The following is an 18,659-nucleotide window of genomic DNA, read 5'->3' as shown; positions in this document are numbered from 1 at the left end:
TGTTCCAGACTTTTTAAGGCTTTCAACTCTGTTCTTCTTAGAGCAATAAGCAGATGTTGTTGATTTGCATTGTACATTGTTTGAGCTTTGATTATATGACTAGAAGCTTTTCAGAAGCTATTGGAAGTTTCTAAAGTTTTATCTATGATTGGTTACAACTCCTCCCAGTAGTAGTACTTTGCTGTTTACTCTGTAGGTTAGTAATATAAATGCAAGAGCAGGGAATGGTAAGAGGGATGCAATTTTATTTGAAGAAGGGCTTAAATGTGAAGAATGTTCTGAAAAAACTCTGTAATTTAAATCACTGTCCTTAGAGCTCTTCCGATTTTTCTTCATTTGCTTTTGTGAATTGCAAGAGTTGTTAAATCAAAACTGCACGTGTTTGTGGTTATTTTGTATCCATTTAGTGGGGGTGAGTTGTTTGTAGGAATCAGCCCAAGGTTTCTAATCCCAAGCAGAGCTCTGTGGCATGAGTTGATAATCCATAACTGAATACTGAGACTGAGTAACTGGTGCCAGGCATGCTGGCCAAGGTAAAACCTCTTTACATTGGTCTGCTCTAGCTGAAGGCATAGGTTACAATTTGCACAAGTGTGAATTCTCTAGTGGCAAATAATGAAATTCCTGATATAATTAATTTTAGGAATTGTGTTAAAATCCAAAAAAGACCAATTCTACTTAAGGGGCTTGCACATCCCTTAGTGCATTTTCACCCTGTATACCAAATGTTTTGTTTTCAATGGCTTTGGTGTTGTGAAGGATAACCCTGAGTATTTTCCAGGTAGACAAAGTAGTTGATTTGTCTGGTAGTGTGTAAGTACAACTTGGATGCTATGGTAATTGGTTGCAAGTTCCTTCTGGGAAGCTGAAAGGGTATATGAAAAGAACATGATGTCAAGTACTCTTCACAGGAATTCTGATGATAGAAGGAAGAATATTTTGTGTAAACCACCCACCCAGCTTTCCAGTCTCTCTATTTTGTGAGGGGACATGCAGTATTAACATGGAGAGGACCATTAAGAGTCCTGTGCATTAGGTAGACTGTGTTGCAGTATGTGCAACTGAATATTAAATGAGTCTTACCCATGTTATATTTTCAGTACTTAGTTACTCTGTAAATATAGATGGCTTCAAGATTGCAGTTTCTGGGTCTTGTTTGGGCACCACTTGCTGAATGTCTGAGACATGGATTTTCTTTTATCACTGACAGTATCGTTTATAGTTTCTTTCTTTTAAAAGTAAAGTATAGCTAAAATCTTAGGGAAAAAGTTTTTAAAAAACAACCATGATAAGGAGTAAAAACAGAGATGCAAATACAAAGCTACCTACTTAGGAGGTTTGGTTTTGGTCCCGTATTTGCAAATTTTTGGTCTTTATTCAGCAGATTTAATTTTTCTTGTTTCATTTCAGCATAAAAATAAACCACATGTGGTGACCTTAGCTAGGAGCCACTCCATTTCCTCAGCAGCTGCTGTTCCACGCTGCTTGTCTGACAGACGGGGCTAGGTCACGCTTTCCAGAGGACACCCTTGTGGTCATGAGCAAGTTGTAAATGTCACTAAGATTGTTTCTGGATGCCTATCACAAGTGTATGGGCGATTGTGAGGCAGATGAAGTCAGCCAGAGCTGCAGTGGGGAGCTGGGTGTGGGGAAGGATTGCTGTGCAGCCCAGCAGCAGCAGGAGTGTGCCACGCATCCCTAAGCAGCAGCAGGGCTGTGACAGTCCTTTAGCCCTCACTTAGCAGCCCTTTGGTAGAAGTGACAGCACGCCTGCAAAGATAGGGAGGCCTGTTTCAGCCCCATTAATGTTGGCTTGAATGTGAGCCTGCGGTCTGGAGAAATGATAAATGTTCAGTGATTGATGATTTTATAGTCCCAGGGCACTTGCGATGGTTTCTGGTAGCTGTGAACAGTTTTCCCTCCTCTCTTAATTAGGCCTCAGCTTTAGGTTTCTGAACGAGAAGTGACTAAGTGTGAATTGTAAGATAAGGTTTACACAATATTTTTCAAAACTTTGGCCACAAAGGAAGTACAGTTTTGAGTGCCAGGTCTTTCATGTTTTGTACAGAATAAGTGATTCAGCGTGCATTTGGTAAGTCTGAAGGGTAAATGGCATATTCATACCTTTATATGGAAAAGCTGAGGGGATTTCAAAATGTCTTGAGGAGAGCTTTACGTAACTGGGTTAATTAAAGAATATCTACGTCCAAGGACTTCTTTGTTTTCCATCTCCTCTGCATTTGGTGTCAGCTTTCAGTAAGCCAGTACTTCCTGACTGTGTAAGGGGTGCTCCAAGCCTGGTAAGCTGCCTGTGCTGATGGCCGAAAAATGTTAAAAAGTGTTTCAGTGCTTGCTTGCAAATTGGGTGACAAAGTTGTTAATTTAATCACTATATGGAAGTAAACCTTTTGTCAGTGAGCTATGCTGGTTAGTAATGTGATAGTGTCAAAATGCCTATTAATCTGTAACATTGAATGCAGACTGCAAGAAGAAATGGAATTTGTTCTTCTCATCTGCACCAACATTTTCTCTTACATTAGTGACTCCTCCTGAACTTCCTACTGACTTTTATTAATGCAAGCAAGAAAGCTTAAGAAAAAAAAAGTTGCAAGTTCTTCAGACTAATTTTACTCTCTGTGGTTAGTGACTTTTAGCACTAAGAGGATTCAAATATCAAAATATCTCTGTATTATTCAATTTTTAGAAATCTTGTCCATGAGACAAGAAATCTTGTCCATAAGGACACAGCTTATTAAGAAACGATGTGGTTTCTTTTTGATGGGGAGAAAGTAATATGTGGGCAGAGAGTAATTTCTGTGAGATAGACCTGAAAGCCAACTTTTGTGATTAATGACCAATTGTGACTCTGCACATTTAATTAGGAAAGTGTCATTACACTCAATTAGCAGGGCTGCCAAATAATCTGTTTAATACTCTGGTCTTTTTTTTCTCTAGGGTTTTGCAGACAGTCCTCATTACAGTGATCACTTGAATGACAGTCGATTAGGGCCTCATGAAGGATTGTCCCCGACACCTTTCATGAACTCAAATCTGATGGGTAAGTAGGTAATTCTTTACGAGTATCCCCTCAAAGCCTCTTTGGTCAGAAAGAGACATTTTTCATTCCCTTGTCTAGGCCTGACATGTCAAGCATCTGGAAGTTGCTCTGTTTCTCATAGCAACACTGACTTTCCTATTCAAATCTTTTTATGTTGGGTGAGTTCCTCAGAAAGGCCATTATCCAGGACTTTTTAGAAGAAGGAAATACTTAGATTTTCTTAAGTTGATCTAGAAAGCTGATATATTTTGATTTGATGTAAATTCGAAATTATTTTATTATTTTAAAGGTTATTTTTCCTTAATTTTGTTTGAGAAGATATTTATACCAATTTTCTATTTGTGCATTTAAAGGTTTTTTTTCTAACATTGAATTACTGAACTACCTACCAATTTACTGTGGGCTTCCCCTCAGGTGATAATGTGAGGGCTTGCTTCTTATTTTTAAATTTCTAATTTCTTTGATATTTGTTGTATTAGAAACTGTCACTTCTAAGAAATAGATGGGAACTCTTGTTTCCAGACCTGTTTAACATTTTCTGTATTTGAAACTGTAAAAAAAGCAAGCAAATGGTGTATTGTATTGTGGTCTTAGGTACTGAAACCTTTTTTCCATTGCCTACAGTTACCTGAAACATGCTAATGTGTTGATGGCATTGGTTGAAAAATCTCCTTTTTTGTGTCCAATTCAGAACATAAAACTCTTGATTTCAAAATATTTAATTTGGCGACGCGTGGTCTTAGGACCATTTTTGGTTTGTATCTTACATTTCAGGATGACTCTGAATATTTGTTCTGAATTTCTACATTTCACATTGTTTCACTTCTATATGCCCCATCTTGTAGACATGACCTATTTTGTGATCTCAGTATTGTCCTTCTAAGACATAGCCCTGGTAATCTAAGTGGATTACCTAAATCCAAATCCTGGTGGTCTGCAATTTCTTTTGGAAATCTTTCTACTTTGCTCAGTCTTTGTTTACTACTTTAATTTTCTCTGAAATAGAGACAGACAAAGCTCAGCTATTGCTGAAAACAATTTTTTGTTTAAACAAAGAATTTTGTTTAAACTTTATATATAAGTTGGAAACAGCCAATTTTAAAATGCCCATCTCTGTAGACTTTGATTAGAGAGAGGACTTGTCAATTGGTCAATGGCACTTCTGTCTGAAGACAGCAAAGCTAAAATGTAGCATTTATCAAGGTAAAGCAAGGTAGACTTTGCCTGAATACTCTTTCAAACATGTTGTCTTCTTTCTTTTTTAGCAGAAAGCAAAAAAGACAAGTTACTTCAATTGCTTCTTCAGTATTTTGATCAGTAGCATGTGTGGAATGTCTCTAGGCATTGTAGCTGATACTGATTTTATTTTACAAAAATATATATAGCAAAGTTTGATTCTTTTTTAATTTGTGTTACCAAAGGCAAATTAATTGTTCATGTTGTTAATTTAAGCCATTCAATTTCTAAGCAATATATGCCTTTAAATATATGAAAAAAAAATGGTGCAACTATATCTTCTTGGCTTTTCATTTTTATTGAACAGATTATTCTATTAGGCATAATAGAATTACATCATTAATACAGATTTGAGAAGAAGCCTCCATTTAGATGGGTTTGTGGAGAGGATTAACAAATAGCAAGATATGTATGTGTCAGTCACCCAAAGCTGCTGAGAACTGAAACAGTTTTGTAAAGCTTTGTGGCTAAGAGTTCTTAGGGATTTTATTTTCTTGGTGTAAAAGTACTTAATTTCCTTCTGTATGCAGTCAAGAATTATAGAAAGCTTTCTGTATGTATCTCTAAGATATGTTCACATCAAAATTCTAAAAGTATGTCTTTAAAAGTATTCCACTTGTGGTATTTGGCTTGTCATAACAAAAAATTGTGTTCATTTTACTTATGTTACTGTATTGAGTGCAGCTTTGTTTATTACACCTTCACATCATTCATTTTTGTGTTTTATTTTAATTGATGGTGAAAGTTTGGAGAGAGGAATGATAAAAGCTACATGAAAACATAGAGTACTACTTTTCTGTGTGGTACTGCTATCTGTGTTTATAGTTTCTTTATCAATTATTGAAAAGAAAAATGATAATTCTTCTAAAGTTTTTTTAGACAAAAAGATGTAATCCAGTTTTTTAATATTAAATTGTGGACATGTTCCCATGAACAGAATGAACACATTTATTTTATTAGCTAATGTAGACATATGATATTTAAGGCATTGGTTCATTATTTTGTGATCTTTGCAGTTTAAAAGGAGATGGAGGGAGGCTAAGAACAGGAACTTGATGAGCTTATGGGAAATATCTCACTAGCTTAGAGCAGTGATTGAGCATCTGGGGTTCCACAACCAAGATCTAAGAAATACCTCCCTACCCAAAATTTTATCGCAACTGAAATACATTTCTGAAACAGTTAAAAACTATTAAAAAGGAAGAAGAGAGAGCGACAACATATTTCACCATTGCTGTCAACACTTAAGAGTACCATTAAAAGAAAGAATTGTGTGTCAAGGGGATGTTGTTGTTTTGTGTATTATGTTCAGCTGTAAGCATATTTGCCTGAAGAGATAGTGGATTATAAAGTGCCACTGTCTTTCATGATGGAGCTCTCAAACATTTTAATGATCTTGTACATTGCAAAAGAGAGAAATTTTGTCTAACAAGAGTTGATAATGATTCAATAATGAACAATTTACCACAGAAAGATGCATTTCCATATTCATTTAGATATTTTTTGAAGTGTTTTGCAGAGGAAGTAAAGCTATTATGCTGGATTGGTTAGTGTTCTTCACTAATGAATTCCAGAATTATCGTGTTGATTTGGTAGTATAAAAAAAGAAGGGCAGTTACTTATATTTTGAGTAAAACCACTGAATCGTCTTGGGACTAGCATAGTCTGTTGGTATCCATAGAGATATGTAGAAAATCAGGCAAAGATATATTGGTGGTATTGTAGCTCCATTTAGACTTGATAATCTTTGCTTATTCAACACTTCTCTTTTAATTACATTCTAGAAAACTATTCACAAGGATATGAGATTCTTTTCTCTGTAATTATGCTGCCTTTTAGTACTCTGCACTTGCAAGGAGAGGTCAATTTTTGCTAGGACCCTTCAAGCATGTGGTATTGTATCATCTGTTGTACTGTTCCCTGGACTTTATTCTCCTCAGCTTTTTTACTGCTACTTACTGGGAAGAAAGAAAGCAGATTATTCTTGAATATAGCTTAAAGGGGTTTTTGTTGGTGTGTCTTGAAAATTTGAAGTGGGTGAATTACTTTCTTTTGTGTGCCTGTCGTTCCACAAGAGGTAGAAAGGATAACAGCCAAACTTTTGTGCTCCACGTTTGTCATCTGTGTACTGCACAGTTCCACAAGGTTGTATATGACAAAAAGTCATTAAAAAATTTAGTCAGTAGTAAGTGAAAAAACAGTGGTTGAATGTCAGCTTGCCATGTTGAAATCAGTCCCTTGAAGTAGGAAGAGAGATCATTCTTCCAAGTGTTCTTTCTAATCTATTTCCTTGTTTTCTCATTATTTCTTTAACAAGTTCCTTTAAAGTTTAATTGGGTTACATTTTAGGTATTTCTGTTACATCTATGTGTTTCTAAGCTAACAGCAGGGTTTGAAGACCTGTCAATGAAATCAGAGATTCTGAATGTATGAAATCAGAGGATTTTAGATTGGCTGCCTCATTTACTCACTGACTCCAATAGATCAGCTGCAGGTTGCAGTTACTAGTTTAGTTCATACCATCTGGTGATTTTGTAACTCTCACCTCTGTTAGCATCCTGGTGCCTTTGCTTCTCTTCTAACAAGTTTCTGCTGGGTAATGCTGTGGTGTAGTTTTATGGCCAGCATTAAGAGATGGAAGGACTGACCATGCAGAGAAGCCAAGACACAACAAGGTGGGAGTAGAAACTGGTTACAGTAATTAGAGCTATAAATTATTCTGATTTTTAATAAAAATATAGCTTCTTTTACTGTTGATAATGTGAATGTAAAGGGTAAGTCTGATTCTTCTTATGTTTAAAATAAATAGGTGAAAGAAGCAAAGGTAGTACTGGCAAAGGAAAGTAGAGCAATACGTGTTGTGGTTTTTGCAGTGTAACATCTTTCCCTTTGGCTGTACTTGATGCACTTGGGCCACTTGGGGGGTTTGTCATCAGGGATCACAAAACAGGATTTCTGAGTAAATTACATCTACATACACCATGAATTTTACCTTATGTTACTGTTTAACAGTCCTGTTCCAGTGTAGCAAGGGTAGAAACTATTGGGTGAAGGGTGGCAGGAGCAGAGAGGTGCTTCTTAGGTGGAAGCCAAATTTTAAGAATTTTCAAAGCTAGTCTTTGGGTTACTGTGAAACTCACAGTGCATTTTGTGTATTTATAATATGAATGAGAGATCAATATCTGGATTGGGATGCCTCCTGGTTTCAGAGTTACTGTTCATTTAATTGACTTGGTTGTGCAGGTTTCTAAGAATGCCTGGGCTTCTGCCAGTGCATCTTTCAAACTGAAATTGCTGCCTTGGTTTTTATTGTTAAATTTATTATTTGGCTTGTAATTTAAGCCCTGTAGGTGGCTTGTATAGAGTAGTGGGTTTTTTTAAAGTTGAACATTGGAGGGACATTTTGTGAAGCAACATGGTAAATAGCTGAAGCCTCTGCAAACCTTGCAGTACTGATACAGTTCTTGAACAGCTGATGTAAGCCTTTAAAACCATAATTTGTGAAAGGTTATTCTCAGTAAAAGGAGAGGCTTTTGAACTTTAAAATAGAATTAAAGGAAGATGTACATCTGAATTGGTACTCAGTTAAGAATCTAACTAATCTTCAGGGAACTTGCTAGTTCTATCCTCAGTAACCCTTCAATAAAAGAATTTTGAAATTGAAGAGAGACATCTTGTTATCAAATGACTTTATAATGGTGAAGGCAATACTAGCAAACCAGCAAGGGTAAATAGTTATTAAAATGGCACACATTAAGAATGATGCCATTATAATTTTTGCTAGGAATCTTGTCTTAATTACCTTTTAGGAAGGGAGAGGGCAGATGCAAGCAGGGAGTTGGCAGACTCTCTATTTGTCCAAAATAATAGTTAGATTTCCTTGAATTGCTTTCTATAGTCATTAATATTTCAACACAGGAAAAAAACCCAGGCATTACAATGGAAATTATCTCCAGAGATATGAGTAATAGCAAGATTGATCTAAAATAATTTATATGCAGTTACGTTGTTATTAATTTGGAGAATGGTGGGGACAGAGTGTTTTCTGTCCTTTGGAGAGTTCATTAGGAAGAAAGAGGAAAATGTTAAAAGAAGAAAATGACAAAACAGTGACATAACAAAGATTATGACAAGTCTTTAGTCCATCTCATTTTACAGGGCAGTAAGTTGAGAGAAAATTGTAAAAGGATACCTGATAAGCTTCACATTCTGCATAGTTACCTGTCAAATATTAGTGAGTTTAGAAAAGCTTTCCCTAGTGAAAAACCCATGAGTATAAGGTCATTCACAGTTCCAATAAATACTTAGAGGTGTTGGTACTGAGTCCACCAAAGGGCATAGACTGTAAGCTTCCCATGCTGAAAAAGTTCCTTAACATTCACTTTACATGACTGTATTGTGCAGTTGCACAGTATTATGTTTGTGTATTATTGAATCACTTATTGTTTTGGTTATTAAAGCTAAAAATACCAAGTTGCTGGCTCACCTCACCCATGATGTAATACATCATGGCTACTTTTCCCAAAGTAAGTGTTGCTGTTGCTTCACCCCAGTAATGCTTCTTGTCTTCTTGCTTCTGATGGGCTTATGTTCTTTTAATAATTAGCATTTTTCAAATCATTGTACATAATGAATCTGACAAATGAAAGATTTCTGTTTAAGCTCCCTCCTAAGATTGTTTCTTTTCCTTTTGGGGTATGTCAGTCTGTTGAATTAATGCTGGTTTTATATGATATAGATTGGTTGAAAGCCTATTGTGACTTCCCCATAGTATTTTGAGTTTTATAATGAAATTTCAAACCAAGAGTAACATTTGAAGTTAAACTTCATTTATTTCTTCCTCTCTTCCAGATAATTATTTGAATAATTTACTTCACATATGAATACATAAAACCTCCATAAGTAAATGGAGGTTCCTTTTTGTTTGTTTGTTTGCTCCTGTTTTGAATGCAGGCAGTCCTTTTGTTCAGGACTGTTTGTGCTGTGTCTGGCTGTGTCCCAGCTCTGGCATGGTGTGTTGGGCAGAGGCAGCTCTCAGGCCTGGGCTGACACCCTGGTTACTGCCTGCACACAGCCGCTGCTCTGTGGGCTGAAGCTTGCTAGAGTTGCAGTGTTTTCTATCTGTTCATACACTTTCAGATTTATCTCTTTTTTTTTCCCTAGGTATTACATTAAATAAATTCCACTCACACCAAAGAATTGCTCTCATCTGCTCTTAATTTTCCTTTTGTGAAAGCTAATGGGTTTCTGGGAAATTAAATTACACAGTCATTTAGTGAAAGTGCTAAGTGCAGGGCATTTTTACCCTTGGGTTTTTGCTCACAAGAGCGTGTGTTAAGCTTAGTTTTCCCTTCTGTTTACAGTAATATTTCAATCAAATCTCTTTCTTAACGTTTCTTTACCTTGGGTAACACACGGAGGCTTCCTCACCCGCGGCGGGGGGCTCGTGTCCTTCGTGCCGTTCCTGGAGCAGGTGTCTGCCTGTGCTCCCTGCCCCTGGAGACTTTGATCTCTCTCCTGGTGAGCAGCTGTGGCACAGGGGGGGCCCTGGCAGCGCTCCTCAGGTGCTGCTCAGGTGTGGCAGTGCCAGGTAGGTGCGTGGGCACAGCTGCCTGCCCGCTCTCCTGCCCTGGGCAGCTGCGGGCGCAGGGAGGCGAGCAGGGCTGAGCAGGTGTGTGCTGGGCAGCCTCCCCCCTCCCTGCTGGCTGCAGCAGTGCTGGAGTGTTCAGGCACTTCATCCTTAACCATTCCTGAGCATGGTGCACGTTTAGATGATTTTTGTATCTCTGGATCAGTGTAGGAGTTGTTAGCAGGCTTAGTCTGTAGTGCTGTGGTTCAAGGAAGAACCAGAAAGGTTTGCTTTCTGTCAAGTAAGCAAGTGAATAAATTTGTTCTCGAAAACCCATCAAGCTGTATGATTACACATTGTGCTAGGAAGAGGTGATGATTCCTTTTCACTGGATACTACCAGTGCCACGGGTATCTTACAATCCAGCGTGTGTCCCACAAGCAGAGCTTGCAGCTCTGGTGGTCCGTGGGCAGTGGTGGTGCTTGCACTGTGCACTGATGGGAGAAAACAAAGGGACCTAGTGCTAATTGTGTTGGAAGAAGATGAAATGTTGCCTTCTTCAAAATGGTCTCACACTTGAACCCAGATTTTTTGTCGTGTGAAGTATTTTTGAATTGCCCGTCTGGGAATAAATATGCAAAGTCTGTGGCTTTTACATTTTGAAATATTTTAGTTCTGATAAAATTTGTTCTGCCAAGCTTGGGTTTTAGTTAATGCAGTCTGATACATTTGAGTGTTGATTTATTCACAGTGTACTCTGCCTCTGAAAAGGGGAATAAATAGTAATCTGATGAAATTTTTAAGTCTTGTATTTCCTCTTTGTTATAACATGTCAGTTTAGCTGCTGCAGGGTATGTTTATCTGTTACAAGGCTCATCAGTGCATGAAATGCTGAAAGGGCATATTTCTCTCCTGTGGTTCCTGCCATCCCTGGGCACTTGTAGATGTGTTCCAGTGGATGGGATCAGCTGGGTGAAGCTGTAGGATTTTAAATTTGAGTCTGTCTGAAGGCGCCAAGCTCCCTTCTAGGGAGGAGGGGGTGATTTTTTCCCATACTGGTGATGTAACTTCCCCATGAGGCAGTTGCTTAGGGATCTACATAATACCTATTATCCTGTTCAAATAGGAGGCTGTAGAAAGCTCACTGGTGATTAAAAGATAATTTTGTAATTTTTCATGGCTTGTCTTTGTTTTGTAATAAAGATGTTTGCTTATCGCCAGGTGCATAAAAATCATTTACTTAATCTCTATTTCATTCCATTAATTTTTTTTCATTCTTGCATGTGTGTAGCTGTAGCCTGTGAGTTGCTAGCAGTCCAGTTTTTAATAAATACAGCAGCCTGTACCCAGTGATTAAATTCTGAACTGATCAACCAAAGTGTTCTAACTAGGCTGCTCGTGCCAAAACAAGTGGCTTTTGTGATTTGGGGCATTATAGTATTTGCATTAATATGATTTGAAGTTCTAATAGTTTTCTTTAGAGATTGGGTTTTAGTGAGTCAAATGTTTGTTGCTGCTGGAAGCCTGACTTTGTTTAGATAACAGACATCTTGGAGGGGAAAACAAACCAGATGAAAACAAAAGATGCAGTTTTATTTTTAAGGTGCTTGGGGCTGTTGGACTTCTAATACTGTGGTTTTTATGAGTTGCCTGAGCAGCTGCTGCATTTTCCATAGACCTGTAAGGTGCTGTAGGTGTGCAGTGCTTCAGCTACATAATACATGAATGGAACAAGTACCATCAAAAGAAAACAAAAATATTAAATTTGATTTTGGCGATAATGTCTGCACACTTTCACTTCAACCTAATATTGCACCAAAGTTTTGTTTCAGAAAAGTGGATGAAAAATTTTCATGTAACAGAAATGTGCAAAGACTAGAGGAACAGCAACTCATTCTGTTAAGAGATGGTTCTGACTTGCTTTATTTGCGAGGCTTTCTTGGTTGCTGGCTTTTAATGTTTTTCCTGGAGGCTGTCAGTGCTGCAGCTTTCACACAGGTGTGCAGCTTCTGTCGCTCTGACACGTGTGTAAATGGGATCAGATGAAAATCCTGCAGAGTTATTTCCTTGGCATCCCCGTGGAGGGACACTTGGAGAAATTGTGTGTGCAGCTTTACCAGGATGGCATTTGGTGGAAGGAAGGTGCTGCTTGGTTGGGGTTGTTTGGAGGGTGCTCACACGGGCCCTCCATCTGAAGATGAAATATGAGGGAGAGTTGATGCATTACTTTATGTGATGATGTGTTACATACACAATTAAAGAAACACTATTTGGGTTTGCTTTTACTGATTCTTTTAAAGAAAGCAATAGCCATAAATTAAGAGATAAAAAAAAAAAGTTCATTGAAGTGAGAATGAGGAAGATTTACAAGTTTTTTATAGAACTGGCAAAGTCTGGCTGTGAGACTTAAAGGTTCCCTACTAGGCAACCAAAGGCAATAAAGTATGTAATGTGTAAATTCAAATGGGAATTGTACTGACCATGGGCAAAACTAGTGCTATGGTCACAATAACTGCAGTGAAATTTTAATTTCTTTCCCATTGTAACAGGGACCTCTAAAACAACCCTGGCCTTTTGGATACGTGCAGTACAAATGAGGCATCTTGCAATGTCTTCCTCTTTTACAATAGGACATATAAAGCAGAAGTCCTGAGAGTGATGTGTGACTTGTTAACAGTCTTGTAAGCTGCAAGGCTGATCCCTGGGGTTTGTGTTGAATACCTAAGTGCATGAGTGTATCATAAATAACTTCTATCATGTTTAAAAAATGTTCTGCTGTGATAGGAAGGAGTGTACTTGTATGCTCTTTATCAGGATACTGCAGTTTTAAGTATGTTTGCTCCCTGGTAGGAACAAAGAGAAGTTTGTTGTACTATTTTGACGTGGTAAATAACACTTCTGTTTCTGATGGAATTAATTTCTTTCCTATTACATCATTTATTTATTTCACATATTGCTGGTCCATTACAAACTGTAATCTCAGATTTTATTTATTTATGTATTTGCTTAAATCCTTGAGGTACTTCCCAGCTTAAACTGATTGATCTGCTAGAATCAAGATTTACAAAAATAAACTCCTTACAGAACTGTATTTCTTAAATTATGCCTTACCTGTCTTAAAAGTTGCATTGCATTATTAAATACTGCAGGGAATTTTGTGATCATATAATTTTAACTTCAAAGGAGTTTTCAGAAGCTCCTATGTGAGCTATACTATAGAAAATATTTGGCACACCTTAATATTCTACCGATCAGTCAAAAAATGAGAACTTCTCCCCCATATTTGTAAGTCCTTTTCACTGTAATTTTAGAGGAGATTTCATTTTCTTATGGATGTGCTTTATTATTATACAGCTTCAAGTTTGAAAGGTACTGGAATCGGTACAGATATGCTAGATCAGAATCTGAGCTGTTGCTTATTTTCCAGGATGCAGTTTTTGCTTTATATTTAGACAAATATCATCCTTTCACCTGGCATGAATTAGATCTTTTTTCTCAATGATAGGTGAGGTGATTTTTTTTTTTCAGCAGTGCTGTGTTCTGTGGTGAAAGATCGGCCAATATATTTTACCATCACTGAAAAAACTTTCTTTATATCTTCAGGGACTGATATTTTTAAGATTAAGATAAATTTCACTAGCATTAGTAGCATTCAAAAATTATTTTAGATATAACAAAGCTGAGAAATCCACATGGCTTTTTGTGTGTGTCTGAATGCTACTGCTTTGCTGGGTACTTTTCAGGGGGAGCTGTGGGAGCACGGCCTGAAGTCACTGGTTCATGCAATGCTCTGTTTACCTTGCACCCCTACGTGGTTCCTGCCCAGCATAGTGGGGGCTTGAGGGTTATTTTGTTTTGTTTGATTACAGAGTGCTGGGAGGAGGAGCGATGATTGCCTTGTCTTTCTGAGGCTTGGCTGCATTTTTAAAATTTTTTTGTTCACTGCTTTTATTCATCAGTGACAATTTATAAACAGTGCATGTTTCACAATGATTTCAGCCTTGAGTGCCAAACAACTGTATGATTTTGTTCCTTTGTTTGACAGCTATCTGGCACTCAGCCCTGGGCACAATTATAACAAATAGTTTTGTCCAGTATACTTGTATGTTCTTTATTTCAATTACATTTTTGCTATTACATTAGAAATGGATCTTCCTGGAACTGTGGTTCAAAAGGCGCATGGTAAAAAACCCAATGCAAACCCTTTTAAAATTGGATAAAGGAATTGAGTATAAATTTGTTCCGTCAGTATTTTGGAATTGAGGGGAGGAGGGGGCAGCAGGGTAAACAAAGAGAGGCCAGTAGAAAAATACTGCTGGGTTTAGTTGGTTCAGTTTCACAGTTACAAACTATGAAAAAGAATATAGTTTGTTGGCAGGGGGAAAAAGGCCATGTGTTTCTCCAGTTGGTAACCATTTTATCTAGGATAGTTTGTGTATGTATAGACAATTAGCAGTGGGCTTGCAGCTATTTATTTAGAACAGAGTAAAGCTAAATGTTACTTTTAAAACACAGAATATTTTCTGTATTGATTTATCTTATTTTACCTCCATAGAAGAAAATTTAGAGCGCAAATGTCTTGAACTCAAGGTACTGCATTTAGTTGGCTGGGTTGATGTTCTCCAACACGAAGGAGGAACTCTTCCCTGTCACTGTGTGCCTCGAGTTTCTGCTTTGTGTGCCTCCCCCTCTCTCCCCAGCTCTGACACAGCTTGGTCTCATGATAGAGACATAGTGCAAATGCCAGTAAACCAATGTGAAATAAAACACCAAATGGAAAGGCAGTGATTCATCAGGAGAAAATGTTATCCAGACCCCAGTAACTCTTTTTCTTCTTTTAACCTGTGCTCTCAAGCATTGTTATTCCCTTGATAATCAGTTTCAGCTCTGTTATTGAACTCAAAGCTGTGTTTTTAAAGTTGCTGTTGCCCTTCTACTGATCTCTTTGATGGTACTTTTATGCTGCTTTCTTGTTTGTTAATGCAATGCAATCATGTCATTGGTCCAGTTTATTTTCTTCAAAAATTGCCAAAGCCTCAGAGGTAGGAAATAATGTAAACTTTAGGTTACACTAAAATCATTAATAGAATCATCTGTCCTCAAATCTGTAGAATATAATTTTACTGTAGTGTTACTTTGTGGTTAAACTTGTATTTTTGTCCCTGGAATGCACCCATCTGGATCACTACACTGTTCCACCTGAGCACTTTCGTAAGGCTCAGCTGCACGTTGGGATTTTTCCTGTCTTTACCTGGCTTGTCTGTCTGCCTTGCTCTGTTGACTTGTTTTGCCTCTCTTAAGAAAAGACCATTTTAATGTGGTTTTGCACAGATGTGTTGCTCTTTGTAAAGATTTATTTTCTTTTTGTTTCCTTCATCTTAAGCATAAAGAAAAGGTAGATTCTAATAACTGCTTATGCCCTGTTACTTGCCCTGTGGTACAAACCTGGTTACAATGCCTGACTGTTCAAGTCCAGACCAGATAATTTTTTCACATTCTCTCTGGATTTGTGTGGTTCTTTCTCTGTGCACCTGTTAGTGGCCAGTGCTGTTGGTGGGGCACCATGGTAGAGGAGTCTTTCTCCAACATGGGTATTTTTGTTTGTTTGTGAGACATCTATGTACTCAAAATTTGCATCTTCTAAGAGGTCTTTAAGTGCAGATTCTGAACAGGAGTGCTGTGTAGTAGTGGAAACTTTCCCCTTCACAGGACAGATTATTGGACAATAGATTTGGAAGATGAAAACTTCATATTGCAATGAGGTATAGTAATGGTATGTATGGTACAGTAATTACAATGAGGTATATTAGCGAATACTCTGTTAGAAATGCTAATGATACTCTGTTAGAAATGGTAGAAATTGTGGTGCATGAACATGAGAATAATAAAAACCAATATGGGAAAATACATTTTAAAGTGGAAAAATAATAATTCATTGATGGCCAGCTTCTAAAGAATATTAAAGCAGGACTAAAGCTTAGTTATATTGGAGGAAGGAATATGAGCCAGATGATAAAATTAGACCTGAAATAATTGGAGTGCAAAATTAGTAAAAATTTGCTTGTTTCTGTGTTAGGTAAACAGCATGGCTTGAAGGGGAACTTTGCAGTTTTCCACTGCAAAAAGCAAATTCACATACACATTATTGGTGCCCACTATTTTGTTATTTGAAACATGTCCTTTTTACTGCAGCTCTGAGATGTGTGTGGATGTTTTTCAGAATGCTTGATCCCTTGTAGCATGTACCATGCTGCTCAAGGCAAGAACCTTTAGATGTCACAGTCGTCTTGCCACACATGATGAATCACTTTGCCTAAAGATTTTCTGCCCACAAAGCCTCTGGGGTGGCTCTGTCTCCCTGAGGATGTTCTGTTCAACTGGCCATCTGAGCTAACTGTGCTGTGACCACTTTACTTTTGTAAAGTACTAAATCCAAACCTTTTCACATTTTATTTCTGTCAGCACATTATAAAAGGGGGCATATGCAGAGAAGTAGTTTAGCTTTAAAAAGATGGTATTGCCTTGAATGTGTTTTATTTGAATTTATTTTTTTTAATTTAATTTGCATGAGAATCATGTCAAGTGATTGTAACTGCAGGATCCAAAATGCGTTTTCCTAGATTTTCCTTTCTAATTTCTTTTCTAAAAATATTGCCAAAAATGAATTTCATGGCTTTCCTGGTTGTGTCCCTCTTTGGATATGTTCTTTGGTTGTATTGGCCTGTGAGACAGGATTAGTGCTAGCTGGTAATAAAACCTGAATTTTCAAGATATTGAACAGGTATCTGATTGATTGTTTCCTTTCAGAGGTCCATAAATTTGCTGTGGGGAGCTTGGGGGACCACTCCAAGAAGAACATTTAGAATATATATGTTTTAAATGTTTTTAGGATTTAGAGAGCAATTCATGCTTTTTAAATAATTCAGAATTTGTGGTAGGTAAACTTAAATTCATATCTGGTTATTTATTTTTCATATTCAATGGGCTAAAGCAACATGCATTTAGCACTTTGTTGTGACAAATCTGTAGAAGTAATACATCAAAAATAAGACGTAAGAAGTGACAAATTACAGCAGGTAAATTGTATTTTTAGCTTTATTTTTAAAAAACTATTATTAATTATTTTTATTCTTACCCTTCCTGCCTATTTTTATTCTTACCCTTCATGCCTTTTTGCCTTTGGTGTCTTTATGATAATATACATTGCTGTGTTCTCTCCTTCCTGTGTGATCAGTCCCCGACTCCCTCTGTAGCCTGTTCAGGGTCTGTTGTAGTGAGGAGGAGGACGTGGCCCTTTGCCTGCTCTACTCCTCCCCCTGAGAAAATTCATGAGCAGAATTCAGCAGTGATTTTAAAAAGGGGTGGCAATGTAACTACCAGCTATTAGATGCCGTATTTCATCTCTGCAGTTGTACAAAGAACCACCTTTTCTTACTTAAACCTCCTTTCTCCTTTCTGTCCTGTTGACCCTTTTCAAATATTTGCTTAAATAAGCATTGATGGGAGAACTGCTCATCTGTTTTCTTTTTTGGATGACAAATATAAATTTTAAAAAATTCCACAGACTTCCCTTTTTTTCTTTGTGGATATTGATTTTTTTTTAATAACTATCCATCTTGCAAAAGATATTTTCACTACCAAGAATATTCTTTAAATACAAAATAAGTCTGAGCAGTGTATATGTCTCTCTATGATAACTTGGAAATCCTTTTTGTTGAGGATGTAAGAGATACCAGCTCTTCAAGAACCAGCTCAGTAACTACTGGAAAAGTTTCCAAAATATTCCTCATAGCTTTTTCAAAAAAAGTGAAAACAAACCCACCCTTTCCATGTTATTCCAACACTTCTTTGCAAGGAGGTTTTTACCTATAGAAGATAAATTCTTGGTTCTTGTCCTGATTCTTTTTTTCTCATTAAGATTTTGGTTTTGTTAGCTTCTTTACATTTGCAGCTCTTCAATAGATGCAGTCTGTGTCACATTGAAAAAAACTTGTATTGGAATGAATGTCTTATTTAATACCTGAAAGTATAGCATGATTAGTTAGAAAAATGCTTATTTGGAAGTCAAAGCCAGCTATGCTTGCCCAAGGTTTAATATTCTGGTTTTTTATGATGAATCCAGCTGTGAAGCCTGAATGGAAATCAGACAGCTTGACGCTAACAGCTGATCATAGGAGTCCAGTTAGGCAAAACACAAAATGAATCATTTTTGTTGACCCTGGATAAAGCTGAGTAACGTCAGTATAGCTGATTAGATAGAAGGGAGCACTTAGGCAGGATCTAAACTTCAGAGCATTCAATGTAGCTGGGTTTGAATGTTTCTGCAGTAGTTAAAGAAAATTCTTAGTAGCACTGAAGATTTTCTTTGGATTTGAATTCTTTTAAGAATTGCTTTCATGGAGGGAAGTAGAGTCTTAATTTGAGCTGTGCTTTCAGTTTTAAGTTTCATTCACTGAATGAATCTTTTAAAGCTTCTTTTAATGTTGGGCAAATGTGTGTCTCTTGTTAGTGTAACATTTACATTGCCTCCCTGCCATTTAACCATTTCCACTCAAAAAATTGCACAATTCATTCGGTCTGAGCTATTGACTGTCATAAGCTTCCACACATTCTTGCTTATGATTATTGTAAATATTAATTTTGCCTTATTTTTCATGCTGTGAGTACTTTTTAAAGAAATCCATTTCAAGATACTGCACTGATAAGATGAGGTTGATTTTGTGGTTTTTTATAACTGTTTTGTTCATTAACTTCTAGCTTCCTCTTTCCAAACACTGGTGCTTGTCTGATTTTTAG

The 18,659-nt window shown here is 37.1% G+C and overlaps 1 protein-coding gene across 9 annotated transcripts in view; it reads left to right on the top strand.

Annotated features, from left to right (window-relative positions):
- Nucleotides 1–18,659, top strand: part of TCF12 (transcription factor 12) — a 162,505-nt gene that overhangs the window by 53,538 nt on the left and 90,308 nt on the right. For all 9 annotated transcript variants that reach the window (XM_063169608.1, XM_063169613.1, XM_063169610.1 and 6 more), the window contains exon 6: nucleotides 2,956–3,058. In XM_063169608.1, the coding sequence (XP_063025678.1) occupies nucleotides 2,956–3,058 (103 nt within the window). The remainder of the gene's footprint in view (nucleotides 1–2,955; nucleotides 3,059–18,659) is intronic.

The sequence above is a fragment of the Melospiza melodia genome, chromosome 15 (genome assembly GCF_035770615.1).
Source record: "Melospiza melodia melodia isolate bMelMel2 chromosome 15, bMelMel2.pri, whole genome shotgun sequence".
Lineage (NCBI taxonomy): Eukaryota > Metazoa > Chordata > Aves > Passeriformes > Passerellidae > Melospiza > Melospiza melodia.
The sequence above is the reverse complement of the archived record's forward strand: the minus strand, read 5'-3'. Positions and strand labels throughout refer to the sequence as shown.